The sequence below is a fragment of the Amblyomma mixtum genome, chromosome 1, assembly GCF_055824585.1.
Source record: "Amblyomma mixtum isolate Tamu chromosome 1, ASM5582458v1, whole genome shotgun sequence".
Lineage (NCBI taxonomy): Eukaryota > Metazoa > Arthropoda > Arachnida > Ixodida > Ixodidae > Amblyomma > Amblyomma mixtum.
The window spans coordinates 312,854,616-312,868,546 of NC_143012.1; the positions used below are offsets into that span (position 1 = coordinate 312,854,616).

At 45.6% G+C, this 13,931-nt stretch overlaps 1 protein-coding gene across 4 annotated transcripts in view; it reads right to left on the reverse strand.

Annotated features, from left to right (window-relative positions):
• Positions 1-11: 11 nt before the first annotated feature.
• Positions 12-13,931, reverse strand: part of LOC149372473 (MBT domain-containing protein 1-like) — a 32,256-nt gene continuing 18,336 nt past the window's right edge. The window contains exons 14-18 of one of the 4 annotated variants that reach the window (XM_089566969.1): positions 13,598-13,684; positions 10,424-10,540; positions 9,000-9,072; positions 2,781-2,952; positions 12-604 (exon numbers count right to left, since the gene is read on the reverse strand). In XM_089566969.1, the coding sequence (XP_089423095.1) occupies positions 461-604; positions 2,781-2,952; positions 9,000-9,072; positions 10,424-10,540; positions 13,598-13,684 (593 nt within the window). In that variant the 3' untranslated portion in view covers positions 12-460. Of the gene's footprint in view, positions 605-2,780; positions 2,953-2,985; positions 5,036-8,999; positions 9,073-10,423; positions 10,541-13,597; positions 13,685-13,931 lie in introns of those variants that run through there. The other 3 variants (XM_089566970.1, XM_089566972.1, XM_089566971.1) reach the window with 3 other exon arrangements.

The window sequence follows — 13,931 nt, forward strand, 5'->3', positions numbered from 1 at the left end:
GAAAAGTGTGATAGTTTGTTTCGAAAGGCTCATTTTATTTGCAAATAGAATCCCTCTGTGAACCTCAGACGGTCATGGGACAGCCTCACAACCAGCACTGTGCATCTGTGATGCTGCACCTTCAAAATGTGTGTGCACAGAGGGGGGAGGGAGGGGGAAGAAAAAACGAACACAGGAAAAGCTGCTCATTCTGAACATTTGGCAAATGAGGGAAACACACTGTGAGGTGGTGATGCACATTTTCTTTACAGTGCACCGCAAATTGCACATCATCTCTGCAAACAAAACAAATGTAATTGAAAACACCTGCTGTGTGCAGTCAGGCATTTTTCCATGATATGAAGGAGACAAAAAAAAATATAAAAAATGCTGGAAGGTCTCGCGGGGGAACTGTCCTCGTACCCAGTTCGACAACTCTTGTGGGTCAAGGAGCAGCAGCAGTGTCGTCCTCTGGGGAGTTTCACTTGAGATAGTCCTTGCCCTTGAACTCTGCCTTGAGTTGCTGAATCAGGTCGAAGATCTTGAGCGAAGGCCCCACCTTCATGTCCGTCAGGGCCATGACAGATTCTTTGGTCAGCTCCAGGAGTTGGGCTCCGTCAACCTTCTGCAGACAAAAAAAGGACAGCAGGGCTTGATTCAAATGAACATCGGAGGAGCTCTCAAGATGCTGGCTGGTCTATTTCCTTGGAGCTTGCACAGATTACAGCCTTGTACGGAGGCAAAACATCTTTGCCATACAAAGTTCTGCATCAAGATACAGCTGCCAAGTCCCAAGTCAAGCTCAGCCTTGGAAGGATACAGCACAGACACAAAGCCATTAACTGTACAATCAAACTGTGCACTAAAAGAACTTGAGTACCAGCATCCACGTTACTATATGTTATCCCTTACACACCACCCACTTTCAATAAAACTGAGCAGTCCATCTTAAGGCAACCACATGAGAGAACATGTGACATTAAAGGTGCCTGGTATCTCCTACACAGCACACTAATTCAGCTACACTACGATCCCGCACGATGAACTTGGTGTTGCACCACTAATGAAGACGGGCATAAAAGCTCATCCTGTAAATATAGCTGGCTCGTTAACACTTAAAATTGGCCTCAAGGAAACATTTGGTGCGAAAGGTGCTGACCGAAATCAAGTTTAGTGCAGGTCCTGGCTGGTTACCTAAAACAGATCAAACATGCTCAACTTGACACATGCAGTAATGCACAGGGTGGAAAAGCAGAGGAAGGCTTCAGGGCATTTTGCCTTTTTAGAGGTAAATGCTACTCTGCTTGTTCTAAATTAAGACTGCACACTCTGTCCAGCGTTCTCAAAATGACACACCACTCTAAAAAATTAAATAGGCACATTCCCATTAATACCAACTCAGTTGAGACGAATGCTCAGGTAAGATAGAACAGTGCAAGATAATTTAGTTGGTTTCCCATAGGACTCAATGTAAAAGTTATCCGCTTAAGACTAACTGTTTCACGTGTCCTTCTTTGGTCAAGACAAACTTTCATAGCCACTATAAGCCATGGCAACCGCAATGGCACTCGCGGGGCGTCCGTGTGGCACTGTCACGTTAAGAAAAGTTGGCTGATGATTACGCTTTTCAGTAATGAGACTTTTGAGTGCAGCTGCTGCGGAACCTTAGGCAACCGCACACCGAACACGCAGCGCAGAATGGAGGCATTCATGGGTTTCAGCTTTGGCGTCGTATTGAGTGATCTGCCGCTGCTGAACCTCTAGGACGGTACGTTTTGCGGCAGCCACCGCCACTAACAGAGCACCGCTCTTGCAGTACGCTCCTCCTCTGTTGCGCTTGTCATTGGGAAAAAGGCAGGACATCATTGCACCTGCACTGGTGGAAGAGATCTGAAATGGTCAGCTCTTGATATCATGTGCACGTCACGTGCAGCATCTTGCCTCCCAATGACTAAGAGCTGTATATACACAAAATGCACCCGCTTGTTGACTTGAGGCTTAAAAACTTAAGGGCTGCATTTGCAACTGATTCGGCGTTGCAATATGAATTATCGCAGGGCAGAGATAGGCAGATATTGGCGCCACGCACATTTGTGGCATACGAGCACAGCCCATGGTGCGCCTGCTCACGGAGTTGGCAACCGAGATAAGAGGTGCACCATGACCCTACTGGGCACCTTCGAAGCGCTTGGAACAGAACAGAAAGCAAAAAATATCATGCACGCACATATATACATGCGTGCGTGCACGCACACACCCATATATACACAGAGAGAGAGACAGACAGACAGAGATACAGCAGTGAGATACAGTGAGAAAAAAGGCAAGGAAAAAAGGAGAGCTAGACCAATGCCATTTTCAAGTATAATAATGTGAGTTGGTTTCATGCTCTCAGTCTTCAGCTCACTTCATCGATAGAGCAAAAAATGATCTATTTGCAATTATCCTCTCTCTGAAGGGCTATTTAATCATTGTTTTCATGTTTATATATATATATATATATATATATATGCATGGACACACCTAGCATGCTCACATATCTTTGTAAGGGGCATTTCTGTTGAGACAAACAAATTTTATGGCCCCTTCACATCCGTCTTGCAGGGAGTCTCCTGTAATATGACCAAATGGCGTCGTATACAACTATGTGCAAAATCCACCTCAGTGTCAATCCTGGGGCAACTTAGCCAGCGATCGACGAAGAAGGGGGCGCTTTACGCTTCCCTCATTAGCCACGCAACAAGTGGCACAGCAGCAGTGCCTGGCAACTATATGTGGCCGCCCACTGAGAGAAGCCGCACCTGCCGGCAGAAGCCCTGGCAGTAGGAGGCGCAGTCATTGAGTCGCAGGAAACGTGCCACGTGTGCCACGCCCCAGCGCCGGGGGTGCAGGCTGCTCAGGGACACGCTCAGCCCCAGGCCACCTCGTGTCTGCACCCGCTCCTCTTCCACTTCCTCGCCTCCTACTTCAGGCCTGTGCAACAAACGGTGTAAAGCACGCTTATCCCGTGCACAGCGCACAACAGCAGCATGCTAGGTGCTCCTTCTCAGCAGCTGCCCGAACTGGAGGTGTTCTAACTACAGCGGTGTTCTGCGAGTTGAAATAAATCAAATTTTAAACGTAGTGAGGGACGCGAAAAGCTCCACGCAGATGTGCTGTTACTGCACATACTATAATGTGCACAAACGTCTGTTACAATGTGGATGATGGCGACTGATTGATTGAAAACATCTTTATAGGTGCAGAATCTTCTTAGAGCATGTGGACGGGCTGCCTAGTCCGGCAGTCCACCGGTTACTGCCGCCAAAGTCCTTCAATGTTTTTTCTGGTCACAAAACTCCAGCCAAAGTTCCAGATAGGGGCAGCGCGCGCCGCTAGTGGTGCGACTGTCGGCAAAGGGGCACGAATGGCTGCGCGAGCCCTGTTCGCAGCGGCTGTTTTGCGGCCAACAGGCTCATTATCACTTGGTGCTTGTGCTTTCTGGGGATCGGTATTTGGGCTTAGGATGGACGTTACTATACTGGTTGTCACCTGAAAGCTTGGCTACAACATCGAGACACTAAAAACCCTGTGCAATCGACAGCGGCCGCTAGTAAACCTTATTAGCGGCGGTTTTCTTGCCATCAATTAACGCGTTTACTTTCTCTCGCTGCTTTTTTATAAAACAGCGATTTTTGTACATGGATCCAGCCTGTGCATTCACTTTCACCGGAAGTTGCCGGCAATGTCGCTCTGGAAGATCTAGCGCAGCGGTCAGTAACATATCTACTATATGTGTCTGGCTTGCACGTCTCGGCCAAGTCCTCGCTTTCATCTAAGTGCATAAGACTGTTTACGGCTGGCGTTTACCTTGTGAGAAATACTGCAATCTCACTAATGATGAAAACAAGATGTAATGGTGGCATTTTAAGAACCGGAGTGCGCGCTGCAAAGCGATCACATGACGAATGCACCAGCAGTTTGACGATGCTATCTAAAATGTTTTTTTTTTTTCTTGCCGACACTTTCGGATGTGGTGAAGCCAGCCACCTAAGCCATTTATTTACAGTTTGTCACGCTGTGGCTATGGAGGTGCTGGCGAGTGAAGGAAATTTTGATTTTTTTTGTTCACTGCTTATGTGCTGGCTTTGCGCTACCAAAATAAGAGACAAGCTGCGAGCGGCCACGCAATAAACCAAAAATGAGCAATGATAGGAATCACAGAGCAACGTCTACAAAAAAATAAAAAGCAGTAGGCGTTTCACGTAGTTAAACCGAGCAGACGTGCGCACACATGTGTTTAGCCTATTTGGCTCATGGTTTTGCTTTGCTGCGTAGTCGGCACGTCTGGCGATGATATTAAACTCAAGTTAAGCTCTGATCGAGGTTAATCTGATGATCTGATCGGTTCGCGCTGCAGGTGGAAGTTGATGAAGATGACGGTGTGCAACGCAGGCAGCACGAGAGTGTGTTGCAGTTTAACACGAGATGTGATCGGCTGCTGCGATAGCATAGTGCTCTTGTGCAGTGGCCAGCGAAGCTGATCTGTTTGCAACGCTGAGGGTTTGAAACCCAGTCGCGGCAATATTTATTTCATTTCTGCACCCTCAAAGTCAGGGACGCCACAAGATTCTTGGTTGGGTTTGACCCCGTCAAGTAGTGCTTTCGCACCAAAAGTTATATAAGCACACTGAAGAGTACAGCTGTCTGAAATGCAACATTGTCACAGATTCGTGCTCTAGTATGCTGGTAGGCATTTGAATATCCGTGGGACGGCACCGGACCCGAGTTTCAGCTTCTTGCGTTGCAGCTGACACTGCTTCTTCGATGATCACAGACTCACGAAACCGAATTAAATCCACGCGTCAAAATGCCTCTCTCACAGACAGACATGCTTAGAGTCGAAGCTCAATCCGCCGCTTTACTGTCGGGGTATCGCCTGCTCATATTTTACGCTGCTCGGAGTCGCTCGACAGAAGACAGAACAGTGAGGCCTTTTCCTGCGTACCTCCGTAGCCGGAGTGGCAACCTGTCATGCAGCAAGTATTTGGCATCGCAGGCTTGCGCGTCACGTGCACTGTGAATGAAGGCAAAGTCAGAAGAGAAAACAGTTGCTGCCACACCGCCGGCGTCCCATTCCGCCTGTAGACTCGTAGCCGTAGAGACGCTCGCTTGCTCACGTTGTTGCCCCCACAGGACTCTTAGCGCCGCCTCGCGGAAGGCACAGTCAACATAAGAAGCTCTCCCATAGCATTACGAAGAAGTTTCATGACCATAAAAGCGCATTGAAGGACTATGCAGCTGCCAAGTTGCCCCCCCCCCCCACCATCCAATGCTGGTGGTCAGGGTCATCACTGAGCAGAATGGCCTCCCACTGTTCCTCAGAGGGGTTTGGAATGGGGTCAGCTATGGGACTGAATTGATGTGCCTGCACCATGTGGATTAGGTTAGCTACCTCTCTGCAGTGTGTGCACTGCGGAGAGTATAGTGTGAGACAGAGAGAGAGAGAAAGGAATTTCAATGAGAGGGAAAGGTGGAGAGGTCGGCCGGTGGTAACATGGCCCTGGCCTGCTACCACTGGGGTAACCTAGCTAGCGTTGGATATGTTTGTAATGTCCTAAGGGTATTTACTCTCTTCCGACTTATTGAAAAAATTACGTGGCATTGGTTTAGGTTTAGGTTTATTGGGGTTTAACGTCCCAAAGCGACTGAGGCTATGAGGGACACTGTAGTGAAGGGCTCCGGAAATTTCGACCACCTGGGGTTCTTTAACATGCACTGACATCGCACAGTACACGGGCCTCTAGAATTTCGCCTTCAAGAAATTCAGCCGCCGCGGCCGGGATCGAACCCGCGTCTTTCGGGTCAGCAGCCGAGCACCATAACCACTGAGCCACTGCGACGGGGCACGTGGCATTGGATACGCTTGCCTGGCTGTTCTGTGTGGCGCGAGATAGTTGGCAAGCACTGAAGCTACTAAGCCAGAGTACCCTGCATAATTATCAGGGGTAGACGCCTGATATAGAAGAGCTTGGGCATGCCTAGAAAAGACAAAAATGAGCACATGCACATGGAATTAGGGCTGCGCATGCATCCTAAGATTTGTCAATGATGGCAGCCAGTTCCCTACCAGGCTCTGGGTCTATAGAACTGCTTTGCAACCACAATCAGACCAACCATGCCACAGTCTAGTCGTCTGGGAGTACGCTTCCCTCTGCACTTCTACAACGGCACCATGTGCACTTCCATATGTCCTATCCATCCACATGTGAGGCTGGAGACTGCCTCACTCTCTAGCAACTCCACCTATTGGTCACCACAAGGTACCTGAGCACATCCATGGGGAACCGGCCTCTTTCAGTGGCGCCCACCTTTTGAGTCACCCTGTGTCCAACCCCCCAAGGACTTTTTGAAGGCTCTCTCTCACTCAGTCTATACCACTGAGGTATTCAGCCAACCTGTTTTGCCCCGCACAATGCAGAGAGTGTGCTACAAGCCATGATGTAGAAGTTTTGTTAAATGTAGTGAAAAGCCAGCAACATTCACTTAAAGAATAAAGTCTGGCTAGTTGGTGCTTTTGATTCACTGACTGCGACGTATTACTAGCGCTAAAAAACACACAAAGGACAGCGAGCAGAAACACACAGAACAAGTGCTATATAGGCCAGTTGGGCCTGTGCTTGAATGAAAGATTGCGGAAGCACCGAACAACAGTTGTACCCTCTGATGGGAGGTGGCCACTGGGTGGCCCACTGCCGCAAGTGCAAAATAAAGAAAGATGGCGAAATAGAGGAGGAGGAGTACACCCCTCTTTTTCACAGCACTCGTGTGCTGGAGCAGTTTGACAAGCAGGTTGACAGGGAAATACCTGCGGCTTTTTGTATTCATAAGAACTGCGTGAGCACCCCTTCAATAGCCCTCACGAGTAAAGAAACTGCATGCGGGGCAAAAAGCACGCGCTTCAACCTATTGTGATTTTATTTTTATTTTTTGTACTCTGTGTGTTTCGGCAATAACCTGCGATCGTGTTAATCAAAGAAGAGTCATGTGTCTCAAGCATGCGCAGATGCGCATAGTGAGTACTTCACTTACATGTGCAATGAAATGCAGTTGTAGTCTAGCGTCTGTCCTGTGTGTTTCTGCTTTTTGTCCTTTGTGTGTTTCTTAGCGCTCGTAATATCTCGCAGTCAGTGAATCGTTCACTTAACTCCTAGGGGTATGACGCAGACCTCCCTTTGTTGGTTCTTCATGGCCTCTGCAGCACTGACCTGGCCACTCAATTCTCTATGCATACCAACAGTTGAATTTGACACCATCGGCCAATGGGAGTACTTTTTTAACTCTTTAAGGTGCTTTGTACATAATTGTGTGCACTGCAAGGTCACAACTTTTTTGCGGGGGTTCACTGCCACTCATACTAATTTCTTTGTTACACACGAATCTTTGAACATCCATATCGCAATTCTGTTGCATATCATGTTATGTAGACAGCCCAGTAAATAATATTTCGCAAAAATCTGAACTCAGCAGCAAGTCCTCCAATACTGCCATGAAGGTTGATTTTGCCATTTTATTTTAGCTTCATGGCGATAAGTGCAGCATCAAAAAATTTTTTTTACTACACTGCATAATCCTCATACTGCCAAATTGGCAGATGCCAGTGATTAACAGCAACTGGTAACCTTCCACAATCACAATTTGTACATGCACACAAATCTGCACAAAGTACCTTGGTGGAACTAAGCGTATGCTTCCCACCAGCGGACATCTAGCTGTGCTCAGCAGTGTGTATGCGCACTTGGCAATAACTAGCATTTTTGTCCAGAATATTATCTCCTCTGCTACAGAATAATAGGCCCAAAAGCCATTTTAACTGTCCCACATGATGACTTTGGAGAAAATGACAGAATGGACTAATGGAGCATGGCTACAGAAAAAATTCAGCAGTGTGTTAGAAATTTTTTTTTAATGCAGGAAAAAAAGTGCATTATCTGGATAAATGTGTGCCAAACTGCCTAAATTTGAAAAATGTAATTCTTGAATGAGGTACGAAGTACCGTTAACTTACTAACGGTGACTTCACGCACCAATTTCTGAACCTTCCGCCGTTGCTTAGGGGCACACTGCGCGTCTCGCTTGTTTCATTTTCGATGTGGTTTTCTTTTTTGCCGCGAGATGGAACTTTTTCAACGCGCTGGAAAGACATGGTACTGCACTCATGGCCCGCCACGTTGCCCAGTAATGATGACTTCACTGCTCAACTTCAGAGCGCGTTGCACTTCTTACATACACGCGGAGTGCCTGGCTTGTAGTCAGTGAACATAAGTTTAGTTTCCAATGTAGTTTTCTGTTTTCCGCAAGTCGCCATTTTTTCTAACGCGCTTTGAAAACGCAGCAGTGTCAAAGTCGCTTGGTAGCCTCCGCATGCGCAACACATGCTCTAAAATGTCACAAATCTCAGGACTGTAGCAAGAATACCACTGAAGATAGAACTTTAAATGATTTTTTCACAGCAGGCAGTCAGCAGAATACCAAAAATTTTGCAGACTTCAGAAAACTTTGGATTTTTTTTTTTCAAATACCGGCGTGTTTTTACAAGTTTTGCTCAATTTTTTCCTAAAACCTTGTTTTGGGAAATAAAATTGTTTGTTGCAATGCGCAATTTGTCAATTAAACTTATATGCTTAAAAAAGCACATTTATTTAGCTTTGTTTTCATGTATTTTGTCAGATTTTAAATGCAATAGTTTTTACAGGAAAAAGAAAACTACTGAAACCTATAAAAAAAAACACCACTTTCCACACGGTAACGGAAGAGTTAAACAGCTTTCTTCAGACCTCCACAGACTACAGAAATGGCGAGCAGTGCTCCCTGAATGCCGCAATCTGGTCTCTGCCCCGTGGCAGACACATGCTGTGCTCTAATTAATGCACATACATCTCGCGACTATCACGGCCAAGGTGGTCACCTCGGCATCAACACGCCTACACACATGCATGCACACACATGACTAACCACGCTCCCAGGCAGGTTCAGCTCACCTTGTGGCTCCAAATGATTGTGTGGCAATACTGTCTGAGCGATTCAGGGCACTTGCATCAGATGATGATGTAACTGCAAAGTAGCAATGGGTTTACACGACCTTGGTTAAATATCCACAGAGGAAGCACATTATGAGGAGCAGACCATTACATTAAGTTTTTGGGACAAAGCGCTGTACATTAACAACCAAATATAAAACATCTGGAAATGAAGACATAAAATAAGTCCGGTTGCATAATATTTCTTACAGCGAACAGAACCCGGTGTCAACAAGATTTTTTTACGCCCTCTTTCCCTCATTTCCTGATCATCAAGGTCCAATGATAAGACAGGGTGTTTACATCAGCATGTGAATGATAACTGAAATTAGATACTTCCCCCTAAAAAGTGCACCCTTCATGATGGCCTTTGCAGGCGACCACTGCCTCCCAGTGCTTCTGACCATAAGGCCAGTGGCATGGTCACTGCCAACTAGTTTTAAATTTCACAGCAAGCAGCATTTTCTGACACTTTCCATGCACTGCTCTACTTGGCCATCACAATCCCCAAAGCAAATATAAATATCTGCTGCTGCCATGAATGACACTACCTTTATCTTCAATGCACGGGTCACACAAGCGGGTTGACATTACAAATTTACCTTTTAGCAATGCAAGAAGGCAAACTATTTTGCTCGCAAGGCGCACACTTTAGTGAACATAAAATAACTACCATGTTTCCCGAATCTAATGCGCACCTTTTTACTTCGAAACAGCTCCGAAATGGCGTGCATTTCGCAACGAGATGCAAAAATTAAACAAAATAAGGAAGTACAGCAAAAACTCGCTAACTTAAAAAAAAAAAAAAACAGTAAAAGCTCGTACGTAAGCACACCACTGTAGTTCTCAGATGCCTCACTGCCCCTAAGTACTAAGAAGCAGTAGTTGCATTTCTCTTCATGTCGCATCTCCGCTGAAACAACCCACTCGTATGTTAGTGCACTTTTTTTTTTTTTTCAGATGCTTCTCCCCTTTGCATCTATGCAGTGCAGAGAGGACACCACAGCAGGAGACTGCAGCGACATTCCAGCTTTTCTGTTGCCTTCCTCCAGGTTCGGCTAAAGGCCCATTAACACTTGTGAGGCGCAGAGGTTGCGAGACGGTTTTGATCGAAAAAGCGACAGTCCCAAACAGTCACATTGGTCGAAAATCTGCAGTTGCAGGCCAGTCGCATGCTGCTTGCAACCACAGATGCAAATGTTGAAATAAATGTTATTTGGGGCTTCTGCATTATTATAGCATTTTCTGTTTTGGCAAACGTAAAAATCAAATGCGCATTAGATTCGGGGGACACATTAGAATGGGGTATTTAAGGAAAAACAAAAGGACACAGAAAAGGGGGGCTTTTGGGGGCCCGCAGTGCAAAACATGCAACCTCTGCTCACCAAAGTCATCAACTTCAGCTTTGACTTCATCATCACCGTAGAGATCATCGCCAGGAGAGCCACCCTTCGCCGCTCCCCCGCTTTTGCGGCTGCCCGGCATGAAGCGCATCTTCTTTTCTGCGCAGGTAATGATGGTTCAGTGAAAATCAGGCAGGTGTCATAATACGCAAACTGCATGCTGTCTGGATGGATGAACACGACCATGAAGAGGCAAGGTGCGTGAAAGGAAGAGGGGCATGCTCATGCAGTTTCCCACTCAAAATGCTCACACCAGGCATCTATCCTGCACCTCTTGCAACTGGCACAAAGCACGCACGTAAAAAAAAATACAGCAAAAGCACCAACACCATGAAGCATACTCTGCTGCCAACGCTGCTGTGAGAGGGAAAGTGCATCGAAACTGCAGTGCTCCCTACAATTAAAAGCAGGAATGCAAGCCTGTGCACTTTTTTTTTTTTTTGACCAGTACTGTCTGGATGACAAACAGCTGTTAAGACCAGCAGCACCCATCTATGCACACATCTCCATTAGCGAAGGCTCCAGCAGCTTTGCAATGCATTATGCACAAAGCCTCGGCCACAAAGCTCTGATCCTCTACCTTGCAACGTGCCATGCCACCAAACCAGGTTTTTAAGATGCAAGTGCTTTTTGTTTCTTGAGGAAAACAGGTTTCCACATCCAGTTGTTATTGGCCACATTCTTGAACTGCTAGTTACGCATAATTGGCATCTCTCTTCTATCCAAAATGTCACCCATTATGACCCTTTTTTCTTCTCCTCTTTCCTTTCCCCAGTGCAGGGTAGCAGGCCAGATAATAATCCCTCAAGCCTCTCTGCCTTCTCTCAAATAAACCTCCGTCTTTCTCTACACTCGCGTGAGGCCCATATAATTGTGTGCACTTTGTACGCACTGGTAAGTGAAAATGGTCACAAGCATGATTGCAACAATCATGACATATTACTATTACGAATGCCAAAGTTAATGTTCAAGAAGTAAAATTAGAGAACAAATTTCAGATAATAAAGAAAAGGACACCTAATGTGATGAGCGAAAACAGAAAACACTATGAAACTTAACTCACTTGCCAGTTTGCCCTACTAAAGGGCAATGAGTTATGGCTGCTATACATATACTGAAAGAGCTAACAGTCTTAGAAGCGTATTTTCTAATCTTTTTCAATGACAGGTAAGCAGCTGCTACCACCAGCAACAAAATTGCCCAATGTATGCTCTCCCTTTAGAAAAATATCTACTTTAGAAAATATCTACCATGGTTTCTTTGCCACACATTTCCAATAACCACAGGAGCAACATGCAAAAGAAAGTGCATAGGTTCAGTGAAGCCTCACTACCACAAAAACCTATTAACATACTACACAGCTGAGTGTTTCTTCATCAGTAGATCATAGTAAGTGCAGCTAATACAACAGTGTGATAGTACTTCCGCTGCCCCGAAAAAGAAGCTGCAACTGGTCTGGCTAGTGCTGAGAACATGTCGGGCTATACTGCCATCAGCTTGAGTAAGATGTGATTAGACCACATCTTATGAATGTTTTCTCGCAGGTTGCCAAGGACTAACAGTTGATTCTCACACAGCCAAGTTTGTATTCCGCCGCAAGAACAAACTTATTACGAGCACTGCACCTGCACTGCACTAACACCTACCCCAATAAAAAAAAAAAATCAATGCCAGCATAGAAGTAAATGGGTTTGTAATAAGGGAGTAATTATTCATTGGCATCCATCCAAGCTCAGCCAAGCGGCTACAAACGAAATCTTTCCTTTGTAGCCACATGGCTGAGCTTGGGTGGATACAAATGAGTAATTACTCTCTTATAGCAAATCTACTCCACCTTGGCAATTCCCTTAAAACACTGGGCCCAGTGTACGGGTCTTGTGACATCACCTTTCCACAATGCTGCTTGGAGTTACAAAGATGGAATGTTACTGTGCATTGTTACGAATGCTAGCAGAGGCGAACAGTAGTTCTTAAGTAGGCTACCACGATGGACTTCTTTCCAATACACAACTGTAAATTTGACTTCTTCAGTAGTCTTAGAGCTTGATAAGTACTATCTCATGAGCCACTGTGATACCACAAAAGAAATTAAAGGAGGGTTCTGCCCTCTGCACAGTGCTATACACACCTTTATTTATATATCTTATGATCTCCGTTCTCTTTGCCTGGGAACTGGGAACTTGCATGTGACAGTACACTGAAAGCATACCGAGTGTAGAAGTACTTGCATAGAACTACTATGGATCACTGTTATGACTACTGATGAATGAACATGAGAACAGTAAGACACCCTGAAGCTTATGTAGCATCTACGCAGACTACCTCTATCAACCTCAAGAAATTCTGATACGATACTTTCTAGCTTCTACGTGACCTGTCTGTATATCAATACCAAAATTACCATATAAATTAACAGGTGCAGTAGCAAGTTTATTTACTTACTAATACAGCAGAGTTTTAGTTCTGTATGACAGGCAACTCAGCTTGTCTAAAGAAAACAGAACAAGAATTAGTTCAAACTGTTTTCACTATCACTTCGAGAATACCGCTAGATGTGCTGATACAGTCATAAAAACCGAAAAAAAAAAAAAGCTAGCAAATTACTGGTTTATGGGGCTATAATGCCCCAATGCGACTCAGGCTATGAGGGACGCTGTAGTTAAGGGCTCCGGAAATTTCGACCACTTGGGGTTCTTTACGTCGCACAGTACACGGACCTCTAGAATTTCGCCTCCATTAAAATTCGACCGCCGCTTTCGGGTCAGCAGCCGAGCACAGTAACCACTGAGCCACAGCAGCGGCGCTAGCACATTACTGTGCAAAAACATGGGAAGTAGGCGAGTGGTGGTGTGGGATTGCATGTTTATGGCGATCATTGTAATTATTTTATGACGGTGGCAAGCCACTAGCACTTAGTGCCCTTGAAGTGGGCACCTGGCTTGGGACAAGGTTTCCTAAAATGATGCAACAAAAATCCTGGAAGCAAAATTTGTTGTAACGAGGCTTCACCGTACCACAGTTGATTAAATTTGGGTAAAATTAGTGGAACATAGGTTGAAAGTGGATACCAACAGGAGGAGGAAGCAGCAGCCATGCACATGATGGTAGTTGGTGCCATTAGTCTGTGTTAGGGATGAAAATGCTTGCTTGACTAACTTTGGGTCGCTTCCTGAGTTCGAAACTCACTTCTACGGGGACCCTTGTAGCTCTGGTACTTTTTCTTCTTTTTCAGGAAGCTGGTGTCTGCAAAAAAAGACAACGACAAGTGCATAATACAGGGCATGTCGTATGAAGGCCTCCAAGTGCCGCATTTAATGCACTTCTAGAGACACGAAAAGATCACACACTATAGCTCAGATCGGCTTCACAAAACAAGAACAGTGTTAATGAAACTCTCCTAGCTGCTTTTTGGCTTATGAAGTGAGAGCAACGAAACTTCTTCGTCTAAAAGGCATTGTCAAATGTAGTCATGATGAATTAAGGAGGTAAG